Source organism: Calypte anna, chromosome 22, assembly GCF_003957555.1.
Source record: "Calypte anna isolate BGI_N300 chromosome 22, bCalAnn1_v1.p, whole genome shotgun sequence".
Taxonomy (NCBI): Eukaryota; Metazoa; Chordata; class Aves; order Apodiformes; family Trochilidae; genus Calypte; species Calypte anna.
The window spans coordinates 4,008,905-4,026,374 of NC_044267.1; the positions used below are offsets into that span (position 1 = coordinate 4,008,905).

The 17,470-nt window shown below is 43.2% G+C and overlaps 1 protein-coding gene across 1 annotated transcript in view; it reads left to right on the forward strand.

The window, feature by feature from the left end:
• Positions 1 to 938, forward strand: part of LRRTM4 (leucine rich repeat transmembrane neuronal 4) — a 178,593-nt gene extending 177,655 nt beyond the window's left edge. The window contains exon 2 of the mRNA XM_008499345.2: positions 621 to 938. Coding sequence (XP_008497567.2) covers positions 621 to 842 — 222 coding nt within the window. The 3' untranslated portion in view covers positions 843 to 938. The remainder of the gene's footprint in view (positions 1 to 620) is intronic.
• The last annotated feature ends 16,532 nt before the right edge of the window (positions 939 to 17,470 follow it).

Below are 17,470 nucleotides of genomic sequence, written 5' to 3' on the forward strand. Positions count from 1 at the left end.
GTAGAAATGCTCAGCCCCTCTCCAGGCACTGGAGAAAGAGCAGTTTTTACAAGAGTTTCTTCCCATTTCCCCCTCCATAGCCAGATTGTCCCAAATAGGACAGAATTCCACACGAGACCATTTTGAAGATGGATCTTCCAGATGGAGAGCAGCCCCTCCAGCTGGAAGGTCTGGGGGGGGATCCCATGGGACGAGGGGGCACAGTCTCAAGTTGTGCCAGGGGAGGTTTAGGTTGGAGATGAGAAAGAATTTCTTTCTGGAGAGGGTGATCAGGCATTGGAATGGGCTGCCCAGGGAAGTAGTGGATTCTCCGTGTCTGGAGATCTTTCCAAAGAGCCTGGATGTGGCACTGAGTGCCATGGGCTGGGAACCACGGGGGGAGTGGATCAAGGGTTGGACTTGGGGATCTCTGAGGTCCCTTCCAACCCAGCCAGTTCTATGATTCTATGATCCTATATCAGGGATGTCAGCACTCCTGTTGGAGGGCTCCACAGGGGCTGGAGCCACCCAAGGATCATCAAAGGTTTCTGTTGCTGCCAGAAGCATGGGGTGAGCGCGGGGCAGGGCTGCCCCGGCCGAGCACCTGATTTATCCTTTCTTTTGATCTCTCTCCGGTGCAGGTTCCTCACCACATGAAGACTTTACCTTATTACAGTTACGACCAACCCGTGCTGGGGTACTGCCAAGCTCACAAGCCTCTCCATGTAAATAAGGGGTACGACACCATGGGCCGGGAGCAGGCGGAAGCCACCAACCTGGAACTGAGTCGGGACCACAGCTTCATCGCCACCATCGCCCGCTCGGCTGCTCCCACCATTTACATTGAGAGAATACCAAACTAGGAGGGGAGACAACTTCCAGAAGCGGAGTGGGGAATTCTTCCTGAGGGACCTTTCATCTCGGAAGAGAGCAGGGCAAGAAACTAAAAAAAAAATCTACCATTCCAGTTCCAAATGTTGCGACACAGACAAAGGGAAGGGGATAAAGCAAACTCCGCAGACTGTGGCAATGCTGTCTTGCAGTACACAGAGAACTTCAGGATTTTCTTTGCTTTAAACTTTCAAACAAATTCCTCAATGTAAATATTAAAGAGAGATTGTCAAGTTCTTATTAAAAAAAAAAAAAAAATAGATTTCACTCTAGCTACATAAAGGGATGGATTAAGAGTTTTGTTTGTATATTTGATTTTTCTACATTGCACGGTTCCAGGGCAGGAGAACCACAGGTAAAAATGAAAGGGGGTGGGGAGAACAAGGGGCTGGGTGGGGTGGGTTGCCATGTTTCCTTCTTAAGTGTTTATTACAAGATTTGTTTAATATTTTTGTTCTTTTTCAACAAAGAGAAGATAGATATATATTTTCTTTTGGGGGTTTGTTTGGGTTTTTTGTTTGGGTTTTTTGTTTGGTTTTTTTTTTTGTTGGTTTTGGGTTTTTTTTTTTGGTGGTCAAGCTCTAATATTTCAAACTTCAGACATGGGCATTAAAGCTTATGTTGAACCAAAAGGACATTGGCAATTGATGCAGCAGAAACAAAGAAACTTGGGTGCATGTACATTTAAGACACAGGCTGTACACTCTGGAGGGTGCTCTTGATTTTTACTCTCTTCATTGTGCTTCATTGTTGACACTACAATTACTTTTGGGGCTCTAAAAAAGGGGAAACCTTGGAGCAGAGGAACGACTCTCGTGTTTACAGTCCAGTGGTGCTTGTTAAGCACAATTAATGGACTTTTGGGAACCAAAATGGAAGTGATGTGCTTGAAATGGATCAGAAGGCAAATCTTTTAAAGCAAGAGTATCTGGTGAAACTCGCTGGCTGACACAATTTCTAAAACACAGGAGAATGTGTAACATTGGGTTTTGGTTTTTTAATTAATTATTATGATCAGTTAGTTTTTGTGTAGTTTTTATCAATAAAATGACAACAACAACAACAACAACAAGAACGAAAAGTGGTGGAAAAAAATAAACATATTATTTTGTGGTTGGGACACCACAGCCAAGCTACTGTTTGAATGATTTCTCTGGATATGTGGCATGGTGACTCAGTGGACTCAGGGAGCAACACTTGGTCCTGTTTCACCTCTGTCTCACCTCTCAGAAGGAGCTCAAGGCATTATTTTATGGTTTTAAAAACCTGAAACTGAGGAAGCTCAATTTTACCTTCTAAGAAGGCTGAGAGGTGATTTTATCAGCATACCTGTAGGGGCCTGGGGGAGGAGGCAGCCTTCCTTTTGGACTGAAGTGGGTTTTTTTTTGTTTCTTCTGCCAGAAAGACTTTTCAGATACAAGCCCTGAGCCAAAGTTAAATTAATTCTGATCAAAACATAAGGTACAAATTCTTAACTGGAGGGTGAATAATACAGTAATGAGGTTTAGGACATGATGAAATTTGTGATTGTTTAAAGTATTTATATTGGGTGTTTTTATCAGAATTGTGCTTGGCCACAAGTTAAGGGTCTAAGTGCTGGGAGTGCTGAGTTTTGTATCATATACACAATATTTTGTTGTCTTCTATGTTTCTTGTCTGAAAAGCTTCTGTATTTTTTTTTTCTGAAAGGAAAGGAGAACTGTGTATGGATGTACACATTCTGAGGACTAGGCAGCTTTCAGGGAAAATTGAAGCACAAAGTCAACGTGATGCATGGCAGGTAACCTGTTTAGAGTTAAGTGTGAGACTGGAAATGAAAAGAAAATGAAGTGAGGTGCTAGGTGATGAGTTTACAGTCAGCTCTTTTAGACATCTTGGTATCTGTCAGCTTTTCCTCTGCTACAGACAGAGAAAGAAAGCTGCTTGAAACACCAGTTTCCTTCAAACTGAGTTGAAGGCATTGACCCACAGCCCATTGAGCTGGAAATGGAGGCACTCCCATTGATTCCTCTGGGTTCTGGATCAGCAGTAGAATATATTGCAGTAAATATCAAAAGTAATGACATTCCCATCTCCTAAAAGATGAGGGTGGTAATGTCTTTGTTAAAAGGTTCTTTAAAAAGAGCTGTATAATTCTAGTTCAGTCTTTTTAGAGGGTGGTTATGTTTATCTGCTCACCTGATAACAAGGCAAAATCAGAGAAGAAACAGTCAAGCAGGAATAATTTTTCTCTTTTAATACATTTTTCTTTTCCTTAAACCCTCAGCTGCTGGGGTCAGGTGAATATGAGAGAATAGCTGTTTATATTTTAATTAAATTCCTGATCTTCATCAATGCAAGTTCTCCCTGTGCTCTGGGTAAAGCACGTTTATATCTACTGAAAGGGATGGTATTAAACCTCCTTTTTCCAGTTCCTGATTTCAAAAGAGCTGAAGTTTAGCTGTGGTTTGGGGGATGTTTGGAGCAGGCATTAGGCTCGGATGACAGATTTTTTTTTGCAATGATTGGAAATTGTGCTGCCCAAGGAGAACAAAACAGACAACTGTGTGCACCATCACCTGGGTGAGTTCCTGCTTTTCTACCTGAAGTGTTGCTGGATTTCTGCTTTTCATACACTGATGCTGGGCAAGAACCCTGTAACTTTTCTTTGTATACTTGACAGTTAAGGAAGTAATGTTCCAGGAGTGTTTTGAAGCCATGAAGTTACAGCTTCCTTGAGTAAGGCATGTAGCTCAAGGTCATGAAGAGCTAAATAAATAGCTGTCATGGATTACTTTAGATCAAAGCAGAACTCCTTGCAGCATGTACTGAGCTACCTGAGCTCAGAACTGGTGGTTGTGATCAAACTAAAAAGGCTTTGTACCAGCCTGGCTGGTACTCCAGATGGAAGAGAAATTGAAACTTAAACTACCATGGCTACAATTAAAGCCATAGAAATTTGATTAAAAATTCACTCTTCAGCTGTAGTGCAAAAACCCAAGACTGTGATAGATTCCTCTCCAGGCTTTTGCTGTGAGTTTCACATTTGGTTTTTGGTTTTGGAGTGTCAGTTCCTGGCATCGTGTGATCCCGTTACAACTTCAGCTTAAAAAGATGCCTGAACTCTTCTTAGGAAAGGTCTTTCTACTCCTTCAGACAGTTCTTGTGAGGGACAAGAACTTGTGGCTGCTCTGAAACACAGGATGGAGCAACTCACCAGATTCCCAGGTAAGGGCCAAGGAAAACAAACTGTTTTGTTTTGCTGTGCTGGCATCTCTGGGGTCCTGCCATGGTCCCAAAGGCAGCTCTGTCCCTGGGAGAGCTGAGCCCTATCCAGACAAGCAGGAGAAGAGCCAGGCTGACCTTCAGAGCAAAGCTGCTGGGCAGCAGACCCACCTGATGTGACCAAATCAGAAGTTCAGTTTGGGAAAAATGGACTCCTGCATGTCTGGAGCTCATAATTGTCTTGCAAGTGTCAGTAGGACACTTGAAATCATTCTGTCCCAGTAATGCTCTGGGTAGGATCTGCAACCAAGGAAAAAGAGCCTGTAAAAGCAGCCTGTCACTCAGAATCATTTCCAAGGCTGGCTGCTCTGAGATTAAGAAACATTTTGGAATAGGCTTTCCTTTGCCATAGTGAATTGAAGTGTTCTGAAGATTGATAAACACAGTTTTGCCTTGACTCTCTGCTGAAAAAAGCCCCTGAAGGATTTTGGCACATTGTACATGGGAAAGCTGGTGCTTTTATAACTATTTTTAAGCTGCATGGAGCTTTAAGGATCTCTAATGTAGTATGTATTGCAAGTTATTAATTTTTAGGTGGTTTTCACAATTAAGCTCCTTTAAATATCACTAGTAACTTTTTCAAAGGTATGCAGAGGGGTTTGATAAAGCTCTCAGTCCATCAAGCTGAAACCTTGCCTTAAATTAAGCAAAAGAAATCCCTGATATTATTGCCCAGGCACAACGTTACTTCCTCCCAACATCAGTAGCAGTAAAGAAGGCTCTGACAGATTTTGAGTTTATTGGAGTGCAAGAATGAAATTCTCTCCTTGCTCCCAGGAGAACAGGGGGGCAGATTTCAGAGCTCTTGCTTGATCTCCCAGAGTCCAGTTCCTCCCTGGAGAAACTTGGTTTGATTGTTGTTATTTTAGCAGGTGTAATTCTTGAGAGCAAATAAGAATAAACCACCCAATCCAGCAAACTTAACTCTGTGCTGGTGACAGAGAAACAGGAAGACTGAAGCAGATGGGCCAAATGCAGAGTAGTGAAACTCCATAACGTTGCAGTTTTGGGTGCTAAGTACCAAATATTCCTTCATTTTCTTCTTGTGCAGTTATTTCACTGGTGCTTAATGCCCACTGTTTGCTTTGATGCCCTGGTGGCTTGTGTTTTAATAATCTATAGACAGGTTAGAGAAAATTAGGCTCCAGAAGAGAATTATATCAGTCATTACTGGAGTCCAGGGATGCTTTACACCTTTGTCATTACTGTGCTAAGACATATTCCAGTAGGGCAAAAAATAAAACTCCTTTTGAGGCAGACAGATCCCAGGATTCTCTCCAGTGCTGGCTCAGCACTTTGGGAGCCCTCACTGCAGAGATGGATGGGAACATTAGCTGCCAGCTTCCAAGTCATGATGAACTCCACTGGCTCCAAGATACATCACCACAGGCAATTATTGAGGTGACTTTAAAACTTAAGCAAGCAATATATAAATATATATAGTTCCTTGTTTATTTTTTGCTGTATGATTGAGCTGCAGTTAAGACAGGTATTCTAAATAGGTAGAAATGAACTGCTAAATGCATTCATGCTTCTTTTAGTAATCTTTTTTCTTTTTTTTCCTCTAGGAAGCATCCAAAATTGGGCAGAAAAGGAAAAGAGTCATTCCAAACTCAGTAGCAGCCAAAACATTGTGCATCTGCAAGGCAGCCTTGAGTAACTCAGGAGTTACTGCCTTTCACAGAGGCAAGATGCAGATGATGAGCTGCCACTTGGCCAGGTAGTAGATCTTATTCCTGTTGCATTTCTACAGATATTAGGGACAAAATGGCCAATGAGATGGCTCATGGCATTAGCTACTGCAGGAGCTCCAGGCAGAGAATGTGGAGTCAGTTGTTTCAGACTCTGCTACTGCTTTACTATTTGACCTTGGGATTCCTACTTGCCTGTTTTTTCCTCCCTCATAGCTGTTAGTGTGTGAAATGGTGAATTTTTGGGACAGAGCCTGCTTCTTACACCCAGCACTTTGTACCAGGGCAGCCATGGTCTCAGTGACCACTGTTGGTGCAATTGCAACATAAATAAATAAAGCCAGAAAAGCCCTCTGTGTCCTCCCCCTTCCCTGCCACCCCCTGGTGATACTTTGTGTATTAAAAAGTCAAGGCAAATCAATGTGATAACTCAAAACCTCTGGTAGATTGTGACTTTTAATCAGTGCTTTGGACTCCCCAGTGATCTCAAGCACTCTCATTTGCTAAAAGTGTGTTCTCAGAACAGCAGGAATTTGGGATCTTGATAGGCTGATGAAGAAGGAAGAAGAAAGCATTTTCTTCCAGAGTCCTCCTGGGATTTAGAGTTGAAAAAGAGAGCAGGGTAGAGTATACAGTGATCTTAGTGTTGTGCTGGAGAAAATAAGTCATGTCCTGGTGGTTGAGAGCAAAATACTCCCTAAGTCACCATCTTAGGGCTTGCTTGTTTCTTCAGACTGAATTTTCAGAGAAAGATTGAGCTTTAACTGCAGCTGGACATTTCTTTCATTAGAAGCAGGTGGACTGGCCAAATTGATTAATTAGAATATTAGGAAAATGTGTGTTGGGAAGGTCCTCAGGAGGTCAGCTGGCCCAGCTCCCTGCTGAACACAGAGTTGATTTCACAGGTGGTGGAGGCTGTGCAGGACCTTAGGCAAGTTGAGCACATTTTCTGATCTTAAATCCCTTGGGATCTGTGATTTTCCCTGGATATATCTGTGCCCACAGGACACTTTTGAGGTTACAGTAGGCATGAAGACAGTGTAGCTAATTTAGGCATATTTCTCCTGTATTCTCTGTAGCTAGACAGGCTGGAACTCTGGGCATTTAGAAGATGTCTTAAGATAAGGAACCAGCCCCTTTTTCAATTATTCTTTGTGTTAAACCCATGCTTGACCCCAGTTCTGTGTCCAGAATCCATAACTGTTCTAAAGAGTGTAAGAAAAGGCAATTTTTGCCTGAAAAGTTTCTTCTCTGAGGATCATTTGAGGGAAAACAGATGGATGCAGCTGTCCAAAAGAGCATGTGAACAGAATATAGGAAATAGGAATGTTTGGTAGTGGTTAGCTAAAAAGTGCCAACCCCAAAGGAACATCCAGGAGCTGTTTCTCTCTTGTACTGAGGCAGAGGAGTCCCCAGGTCATGCAGGTTTGTGGGAACTCCTTCAGAACATCAGGAAAGGCACAGCAGGAAGAACAGCCACCCTTGGCTGCTAATAGGAAGAGAAGTGGAATAGAACATCAGTGAATAATCAGAGGCAAGGCTTACTTTTCATCCTGCTGGGAAACAAATTTTTTTAATTCCTTGTGTTGGACAAAGGAACAAAGACTTCTCTGATTGGTAGTTGATGATACCCAGGTTGCCATTTAAAACCAGCACTCAACCATTGCAGCCTTTGCCATGGATTTATATCATATTATGTAAGATAAATTGTTGGCCAACATCAGGTACTTCTTGGATGTGCTGGTTCAGTGTTTGATCAGTGCCAGGAAGTGGTGAGAGTTTCAGATAAATTCTTTGCAAAGATTTGCTGTGCATCAATAATCCTGATATTAATTAGCTGACCATTTATCTGCCAGTGCTTTGGGGGTGATGTACAGTTCACTTTCTCACTAGCCCAGGTAGCAAAGGGCTTGCAGATTCTGTGCTAGACCTGGTGGTTGTTCATGGTGCAGTTCAGTCTAGACCCAAATCTGCTCTTGCTTCTAGAACCAAATCTTATCCTGAAATTCTCACCTTGCTCCAATATCCTAACAGCCAAGATGACTTCTCTGTCCTCTCCTCCACTGTCCATGCAAAGCATTAAATGACAGAAGAGTTGGAAACACAGGGTAAAACCCTCAAGGTTAAAATAACAGAGTTGCTAAGAGTTCTGAAAAACAGGGGGGGGTTAAGCCTGTCCTGTGCTTTCTGAGAGGTCTTAGAAAACATTCTATAGAAGCAGTGAATTATGAATAAATCTTTGAAAGAAAGCTTGCAGCTACTTGCTGCTTAGTGAAGGGTTTTCACATTTATTTAAAAAACCAAAAACAAACAAACCCCCCCCCCCCAAGCCAACACAGATTACAAACAGCTGAACGCTAAGAAACACCAAAACCAGGTGGAAGTTAATCTAAAAGTTAAGAAACAGCTGAGGTGAGAGCTCATTAGTGGTTAAATCCTTTCACCTGAGGGTAGTTTCCTACCCCTTGCTCTGCCTTGGGGGGCTTTGGTGACCACGTTCTTGTTCAGTTCTTCTCAGAGACTTCCTAGCAGCAGATCTTGGCAGTGAGCTCCCCTCCACGTGCTTAGAAGTAAGTACCTAAACTACATAACTCTTAAAATACCCTAAAATAAGGAGGCTTTAGTCTTTGCAGAATTGAAATTGCACATGTTGAGAGCAAATGTGTGTTGGGTTTATATTTATCTGTGCAAATAAGTTTTGAAGTAGTGCTTGAAATTGATTCTGGTCCAGTAGATCAGCATGTAGCCATCCTCTGGCTGAAACTCACTGAGACTGAAAATGTAGTTGGTTTTAGAACTGCAGGAATGAAAATAACTTGTGCTAATAGAGTGTTTGTAAAGCATGCATCCCTGTCTACTTAAGTGCTGGTTTGCATTACTAAAACAGCTTTCTTAAGGTGGAAGAGGTTAAATGAGACCTTAAATGAGTGTGGAGTTAGCTGGTTTTGATGAATGACCTCTCTGAGGGGGGAGAAAGCTTTAGCTTGTGTTAATGCCCTCGTGAAGATAGCAGTTGAAATGTTTTACTCTATTTATCACCAAGAGAACACTAACCTAGGCACTGGTACCTTTTGGTTGATGGCATTTAAGAGGTTTCATTCACATTCAGGGAAGTTTTGGGGGAAGGAATTGCAGCCCACTGGAATGGCTCTGAGGAACAGCACCCTAATTACATCTGGGGGGGGGATTGGGAATGGGAGTGCTGTTCCTCTGCTTTGCTCTCTCTTTCCCTTTGAAAAGAGACTTCTGGAGAAGGGCTCTGTAGAGGTAAAACTGCATTTGAGCTAAATGGGGCTATCTAAATGCATTGCAGCTTATTGTGCTTCCTTAGCTAAGTTACCCCTGGAACAACCTTTAGGCATCTGAATGAAGTGGGGATAGCAAGGTGCAAGGTTTGGGTGATTGGTGTGGCTTCCCAAGCTGCTGCTGGCAAAAAGCATCAAAGGAAAATGTTGACTGATAGCCCTGGCTCAGTACACCCAGGAAATGTCAGGTATTTCAGGCAAGGAAAATCAGTTTGATGGCAGTGAGAGGTAAAGCTGCAGGGAGCCCTTCCCCGTCAGCATCCCTGACCTCTCCTCAGGTCTTAGATTATTCATATAATCCACTGAGGCTTACAGATGTAAAACCAGGGAGTTTGTCTTGTCCAGTGCCTTTTGACAGATGTTCTGTGGCACACCTGGCCTTCTTCTCATGTCTTATCTTGTATCTTTTAGATGATAAGCTCATCTGGGCAAGGCCTGGCTGGCTTAGCATGGTTCTGGTGGAAGTCTGTGTGTGCTGTCAGAGAAATTTGATAAATAATGCAAATGACAAATGGTTTAGACAGGTCAATAGAGATGTAGATGAACTCCAAGATGTCTGTTCTGTGGCATCTGAGAGCTGAGTGTGAAATTAGCTGGTGAACATGATAGAAAAGGATCCTTGTTAAAGCTGCAGAGAATCGAGCTTGTGTGACCTTGTTAAGGTTTTGGTTGTGCAGTTGCAGAGCTGTGAATTCAGATCTGCCACACACAGTAAATTTCTCTCTGTATCCACTCCAGGTAGCTTCATAAATACCTGAACACGTACACACAGGCCTGAACTTAGCAACAAGGTGTGATGAGCATCAGCTTATTACATCTGCCAGGGAGAGGAAAGTTGAAGGAGGGCTAACACAAAGCTGCTGCCCTAGAAGAAATCTCTTACTGGCTCCATCTTGAGAGGACCTTTCCAGAGGTTATGTTTTTGGAATGAAGTCAAAGGGGGGATGAGAGATTTCACCCCAGCAGGAAACTTGTATGGTGCTTGTGCTCTGCTTTTGTGGGGTTTTTTTTGGAGAGCAGGCAAGGCAAAGCTTGCTGAGCTGGGCAGGAACAGGGCAGAGGGCTGTGTGTTGAAATGCAAAGCCCTGTTTTCAAAGGCATTTTACTTGCCAGGTGAGTGGAATCCTGTTCCAGGGATCAGCAGGTGCCTTATTCACCTTCCACAGATGCCTGGGGCTCCCCAGGTAACAAGGCAGTGAGCAAGTGGCCCTTGGAACTTAATTCTAGCACCAGTGGCTAAAATCCACTTTCTTGTTAACAGCTGTGCTGGATTATGAAAAGGTAGAAAGCAATTGTGATCCATGCTATTAGGTGAAATGTTTAATCTAACCTTCCCCTTTTTTCTTCTGTAGACTGAATCCTTCAAGTCTGTAAGTCCTCTTTTCCTCAGAGTTTTGCCTTTAGGGCACTCTGTGCCTCAGTTTCCTGTAGGTGGCTGCTTGCCTGATTTAAATCCCTGTGGAAAACATCCAAAGCTTTTACCTCTTGTTTGTGTTAACAGAGCAGACAGAATTTGAGCCTATTTTCAGCACCAGGCTCAAAGTGTGTGCAGAAAAGCCTTTGAGAAATGCTGGTTGGTAATGCCAGGGGGCAGAGATTGTCTTTAAATTCCAACACATTGTGTTTTAATTTACTGAGGGGGTTCCCAAGTCTCCTTGGGAGCAGTTGGAGTGAGGCTGGGATGTCACAAGGACCCCCAGGGTGAGCTCCTCACCCTGGCTCTGGGATCCAAATTTGTCATTTCTCCTCTGACTCTCAGCTGTGCAAGGATTTGGTGTTTGGCTGGGGGGTAGGAAAGCAGCCACACTGGCTGTGAATATTTGTGGTGAAGTCTTAGTGGTTGTTTTAGTGTAAATAACAAGAGCACCACTGAGTTCTTCCCAACAAACCCAACCATATTTCAGTTTAGATACCTAAATATTATGGAAGTCTTTTAGGCTGCAAAGGGTAAACTGACCATGTATCTGTGAAGATCACTTGATACTTGTTAATATTGAATATTCTTGGTGTATTCTCTGAATTAATTGATTTTGGGGGCTGTATTATTGGGGATATGATTTAATTTAAAGGGCTTCTGGCCTAACATGAACATTTTTGACCATTCAAGAAATGAAGTATTGGGAAGAAGTCCTTTTTGAACAAGGAGAAGAAGGTGTTCTTTTTGTAGGGAGACATGTAGAACGATGAACATCATCTTTTAAAACCATAAAGAGCACCCTGTCAGTTAAGGAAAATATTTAGGTTTTTGCTTTTGTATAGATTAAGCTGTAGTATTTTAGGCTTCATGCATTGAATCGAGGTTTTCAGTAGAGGTTGCAACCTTCTAAAAGGCATCAATATTTCAAAAGCCCAAGAAAGTTGGTTTACAAACTGTTCAGTTGTATTAAATAATGTATATATATACTTGTGAAGAAAACAAAAAATCAATAGTTATTGCAAGCTTAGCTCTGAAAGAATCCTAAGGAAATGTCAGCAGTTCTTTCTGTGCCCATCAAATGGTTTGGGCTCTCTTTTGAAATGATTTTTCAGCATTGGCTTTTCCTTTGTGGTAAACTTTATGCTGAACATCCTTGGAGGAGCCTAAATTGGTGTATTTCATCCTCAGTAATGAGTTTGCAGAGACCTTTAAGCATGTCTTGGAAAAAGTGGCAGTGAAGGGATGGGGAATGCAGGCAACAGGGAGCAAAAATCTCAGCTGCTTCCTGGTGTTGTCCTTATCTGAACCAGAGCTAAAGTTCCCCAGAAATACCCAGGGGCTGATTCCTTGTGGTCTGTGATGGTTGAGGAAGAACTTAGAGATGGGGGTGCTAGGGCAATGTTTGGGTGCTTATTTCTGTGGCAGAAGAAGTTTTTCTTTCCAAAGTAGACTCTGAGTAGGAACAGAGGATTAGGGAAAGGTTTTCATTGGGTGTGGACAGTGTAGGCAGGCACTGGGTGTGGTTTGTGAGTCTGTAACTTCATCAGCAGATGGCCAAAAGCTAACCAGGAGGTTTTAACTTGTTTAAAAATTCACCTTTGTACAAACCTACATCTGTTTGACTGGACAGGTGGTAAGAGTTTAGACTGCAGGGTGGTGAAATGACTATTTCTGATACCAGATTACAATGCTAAAAGATGCTTTTGCATAAAAACATAGAGCTTATTTCAGACTAACATTTAATATGGTATTTAATTCAATAATATTGTTAAAGATCCTCTGACCTTTTGAGTTTTTAACATTGCACACTGATCCATAATGGCCTCTTTTAAGTATAAAATAATGAGCAAGGGGTTCCCACCTGTGACTGCCTATAATTCACATTAAAATAAATGCTTAAAAGTTTTTTGTGGAAGCTCTCAGGTTCTGGATTGTGATGCAGACCTGGCTGCTGTACAGTACGAGTGCTCTTGGTGAAATTAAGAGTATGTAAAAAGTCAAGCACTACTTGCATGAGCAAATTCCTAATCTTACCCCAGGAGGAAGTAGAGATGGTATCCCTGAAAGTAACATCTTCACAGGCTCTTCTGCAGCTCTGTAGGTCCTTTAAATTGCTCCCTTCTGGCAAGAGCATGATTAATACCAATCTACAGGTTTGGAAAGCCATATCATGCCCAAACCAGCCCAGCAGTTGTGGTGTAGAGGTTAATAAAGACCTGGGCTCAGGTGTTTGGGCACTGTGGTAACTCCTGGGTGGCAGTACAGTTTTAGGAGCCTCTTGCTGCTCAGTTTATTGCCTGGAGAAGCCCATTTGTGAGGGCAGTTGTGGCACATCCAGCTGCAGATGGATGGGGTGGCACACAGGTAGGGATGGGAAGGAGCAGACCAGCAGCAGGGTAACCTGGTGTAACCAGCACCACTCTTCCAGCTTCAGCCCAAATATTGATAAACACCTCCCTGCCTTGTGAATTTGAACAAGAAATGATGGAGAGTTTCAGCTGCTTTTGCCACCCATTAAGGCCTAATTTCACTGTATGGAAAATGAAGTTGACATAAACTGGTGGTTTCCAAATGATTTGTAAGTACCAAGTCTAATGATTGGGTTAGAGCTTTGTAAATATTTGCAGCAAGGGATGTGGGATTGGCTCCTGTAATGCATGCAAGCAATGTCATTTTCAATTTACTTATCAATGTAAACATTAATTTAAACCTGATGCTAACACTGGTTTACATAACTTGACTTTCAGGGAAACCACTGAGGTTTAGAATTTATGTGTGCCTTCCAAGTGAGGTCTGATCCCTGAGATCCAAGCCAGGGTTTGGGGTGTAAGATGCTCTGGCCAGCTCTGCAGAACCCAGATGATTCCTGAGATCCTGGGTGGGGGAATAATTCCTCAATATGCTGCTTGCCAGCAATGGGCTGGAGGCAGAGTAACCTCTTGGATGGTGCTTTAAACAGAGCTGGGGAAAGCTGGGTCCTCTTTTTAGTCTCCTTGGATCTGTGTGTGCTCCCAGCTTCTCATCTGTGCTGTGAAGAGTTTACAATTTACATGAGAGAGTCAAAGACCTCTTCTGGCTTGCACGTTCAGTGCCTTACAGAATTCCCCATGGATTCTTTAGGCATTAATGTCATCCAAAGAACATTAACCATTTTATGTTAATGCTTTGGTTTGCTTTGCAGAACTCCCTTCTTTCAGAAATACCAAATCAGATTCTTGTTTCCCTGTGGAAAAAGACTTGACACACTATTCCAAATATTTTTTTCCTTGCATAGTGTGTGCTTTTTCTCTGAGAACAGAAGGAAATCTTTCACAAAGCAAAGCTTTTTGTCGCTTTCTGGGTTTCTCCCTTATTGTTTAGCAGATCACAATCTTATACATAATGTATATGACTGAAATATGCAAGGTTGTTAACATTTACCATTGTTGCCAAGGGAAGTAATTCTCTGCCAAAGATACAACTTTAATATTAAAGAGTCATAGCTGATATTACAGTGTTCAGATACAAAACCAGATAATGGAGCCCTGTTGATATTTAATATCAGCTGGATTCAATGAATCTTGCATTACGATACTTTCTGAAGGGTGGATTTGTGGTTTTGTGATGAATAGCTGGAATAATTACATCCACATAAAATGTAGTGCCTGAGAACTGGATGTCATGGAAATACAGCTCTGATAGACTGTGTTTCAATTTTAATAAAATTGAAGGAATTTTATATTTCTGGAATATGGCTTAAATTTAACCTGGCAGAGTTCAGCTTATCCAAAAGTTGTTATTGCAGAAGAAGAGAAGGGTTTGGGTTAGTTTTTTTTTTTTATAGCTGCTTAAATCAACATTCCTTCTTTGTATCTCAGTTAAAATTCTCTGGAGGGAGAGAAGAAAAATTGCTCCCATCAAAATATGTTATTGTTTGGGTACCACTGTCTGAGACTTCCAGACTGGATGTAACAGGGAGAGGTGAATCATCTCCTGTCTTGCTCTCCAGCCTAGACACCACCAGTTTCTCTTCTTATTCCTCACAGAGTTCCCCTTAGCTTTTGTTTTGTGGGAGCAGCTGGCACAGGGCTGTTCTGCTGAATCTGGGCCCTGATTTATTTGTGCTCAATAGGAGAGCATCACAACCTGCTGGAGATCTTCTCCCACACCACACCAGTGGGATTCAAGGTGTTTGCCCAGCAGCCAGGATGAGGTGAAGGTTTTGGAGTAGTGCTGGTTGGGACAGGCATCGACTCGGGCATAGAGAGAGACAAAGCTGGAGAGGGGAGGAAAACAACCTTCTGTTTCCAGGTTTTGGCAGTGAATATGAGAGGTGGACGACTTGAGCACTCCCAGGTGAGAAGAAGGCAGGAGCAGCAGCAAAGCAGCCCTCAGCCTGGAGCTGGGAGGGGAGAACCTGGCTCAAGGAGGCACCTGAGAAAGGGAGCAGGATCCAGTTCAGCAGCTGCCCAGTGCAGAGACCCAGCTGGGAAGGGATCAGGAGCTGGCACCCAGTCAAGATCCAAGCCCTGCTCTGGGATAAACAACTGTTCCTTTCTGAGCCCCATTTGTGGCTGTGTCTCAGTGCAAGTGAAGCAGCAGGGAGGTGAGGGAGCTGAGCATCAGGGGAAAGGGTTCAGAGAGAACTGAACTGCAGAGCAGGTTGCCTGCAGCTGCCAGCCAGCACCTTACCAAAGGCTGACGTTCTTGCCACAGGTTTCTGCTACATTCTGGAAACGTGCTCTGCAGCACACTTTTCTGCTTGTCTCATTGAAGTTTCTTTTCATGGCCATAATTTTTTTTTCCCCTTCAAAATAGCCAAGGATCTTTTCCCCTTTGCTGTTTCATCAAAGCTGGAAGAGGTCATTTGTCCCCATCTTCAGAAATGAGACCTTTCCCTGATCTTCACAGCCTTTCCCTTGAGTTGCTGCTTAGAAAGGTGTATGAGAAAAGTTCTCAGCATGATTTTAGGAGCTGAGCAGTGGATTGCTCCGTGTTGCTCTTTGATCAGCAAGTATCCCTCTATTTCTCTAAAATACTGGGGCAACAAGTGGTTGAGTCTTTGTAGCTTTAACAGCACCTTTTGTCTAGGGACACTGAACTTACTCAGAGCTTTAAAGTCCCTCTCCACAGAACCATGGTCCAGCTCCATCCTTAACCACTGAGCTGAAGCAGAGAGGGGCCCAACACCCTCTAAAGTCACCTCTACTGACACCTTCAGCTATCATGTCACCTCCTGCATTGTTCTCTGTGTAAACTCAGTGCTCTGAGTCTTCACTGCTGAGATTGTTTCCATCCAGGGTATATGAAATACACCACGTTTGTTTGGAGCAGCAATCAATGTGTTTGTTGCTCAAGGGGTGTTCCCTGGGGAGCAGGTCTGTCTGAAAAGCTGCACGTGTCTCCCTCACCCCGTTCCTACTTTGGTTCCTGCAGGATCTGATTCCACACAGTGATCTCATCATAAAGTGATTATTTCTTCTGACTTATTTTTCACCAGGCCCTTGCAAGAACAGCATGGGATGACCAGGCAGGAACTCTTTTTGTTTTCTTCCTTTAATCAGGTTTAGGTTTGACACGAAGGGGCTGGTTTCAATCTTTCTCTTTGTTTTCTATGATTGACAGAGAGACAGGAGGGAAAACCTTTGCTGTCATTCTCCTATTCTCACACTGCTCCAGATGAGGAGTTTGCTGTGCACTGTGCCAGGGTTGGAGCCTCAGTGGAATCGAGGCTGTCGCAAAAGCGTTGCAGAGTGGAGCTGAGTGCTCTTTCTGGAGGAGGGAAACTGTGCCTGTCACAGATCACTGCAATGGCAATTTGATTCCTCCTGGGTTGTCGCAGTGAATTCCTTCATTTGCTCTTGCTGGGTGAGTCAAGCAGAAATGGAAAGACCTGAGTTGTAGAGCATCCACTGCTCACCCTGGCCTGCTGCAGCAGCTGCTCCATGTTTGGTTGGTGGCTTCCTCTCCCCTCCCAGAGCTCTAGGGAATTTTGAATTCTCAGTCCATGATTTCCTGGGCTGAGAATTCACAGCAAAGTCAGTAACCCTTCTTGTGGCAATATTATCCCAGTGAAAAAGCCAAAATCATTCTTCAGAAATCATGACAGCACTCAGGAGCTTTACCTGGGAGCTGCAGACACTGAAACTCCTGCTGCAGTTTACAAATTAAAAGTGGTTTCTAAGCCACATAGATGGGCTTGGAAAGTGTTAGGTTTTGTTCTTGGTTGTTTGGTTTGGTTTTTTTATTGAAGTCTGTAGCTGTGTCTGCAGGTCCAGATGGTCCTTTACCAGGAGGCAAGGGGTCATGTGCTCTGTCCAGCTGGTACTCACTGCAAGATGTGCACTGAAGTTGCATGATGTGGTAGCAGGTACACAAGCATCTACCCTGCCCAGTCAGAAGGAATTTACTGAATCATCCATGAGAAGAGCAGAGGAGGAAAACCCCCTACCTCAAAGTTACCTTCAGTTTTCCAATGAAGAGTCCAGCCACCCTTCCTGATCCTGCTTTTTGTCAGAGCATTTGTGGAGTCCCTGCAAGCACTGGAGGTGGTGTCAGATCCTTTAATCAGAGAGGAGGTGCTGCTCTTTTCTGTCTCCTGTAGAAGTTTTGAAGCTTCTTTAGCACTTCTTGAAAGAGAAAACCTTGAAGTTTTCTCCCTTTGCTAATTGTATGGGCAAGAAGGGAATAAGAAATTAGCTGTTTCAGATTTGTCAATTTTAAAATGCTATTAAGCTGCTCCAGTTTAATTTTGGTTAAGAGCCGTTTCATTATTAATGCACAGAGGAAGTAATCTCTAATGACCCTTGGGACATGCCAAAGTGCTTTAAGATCAGTTTGGGTAGTCAGAGATGTGTGAGTAATAAAACGTCTGCTCTGGGAAGGGCCTTTGCCCACCCTTGGCAAGGGAAGCTGCCAAGATGGTCTCTGCTGATCATTCCCAA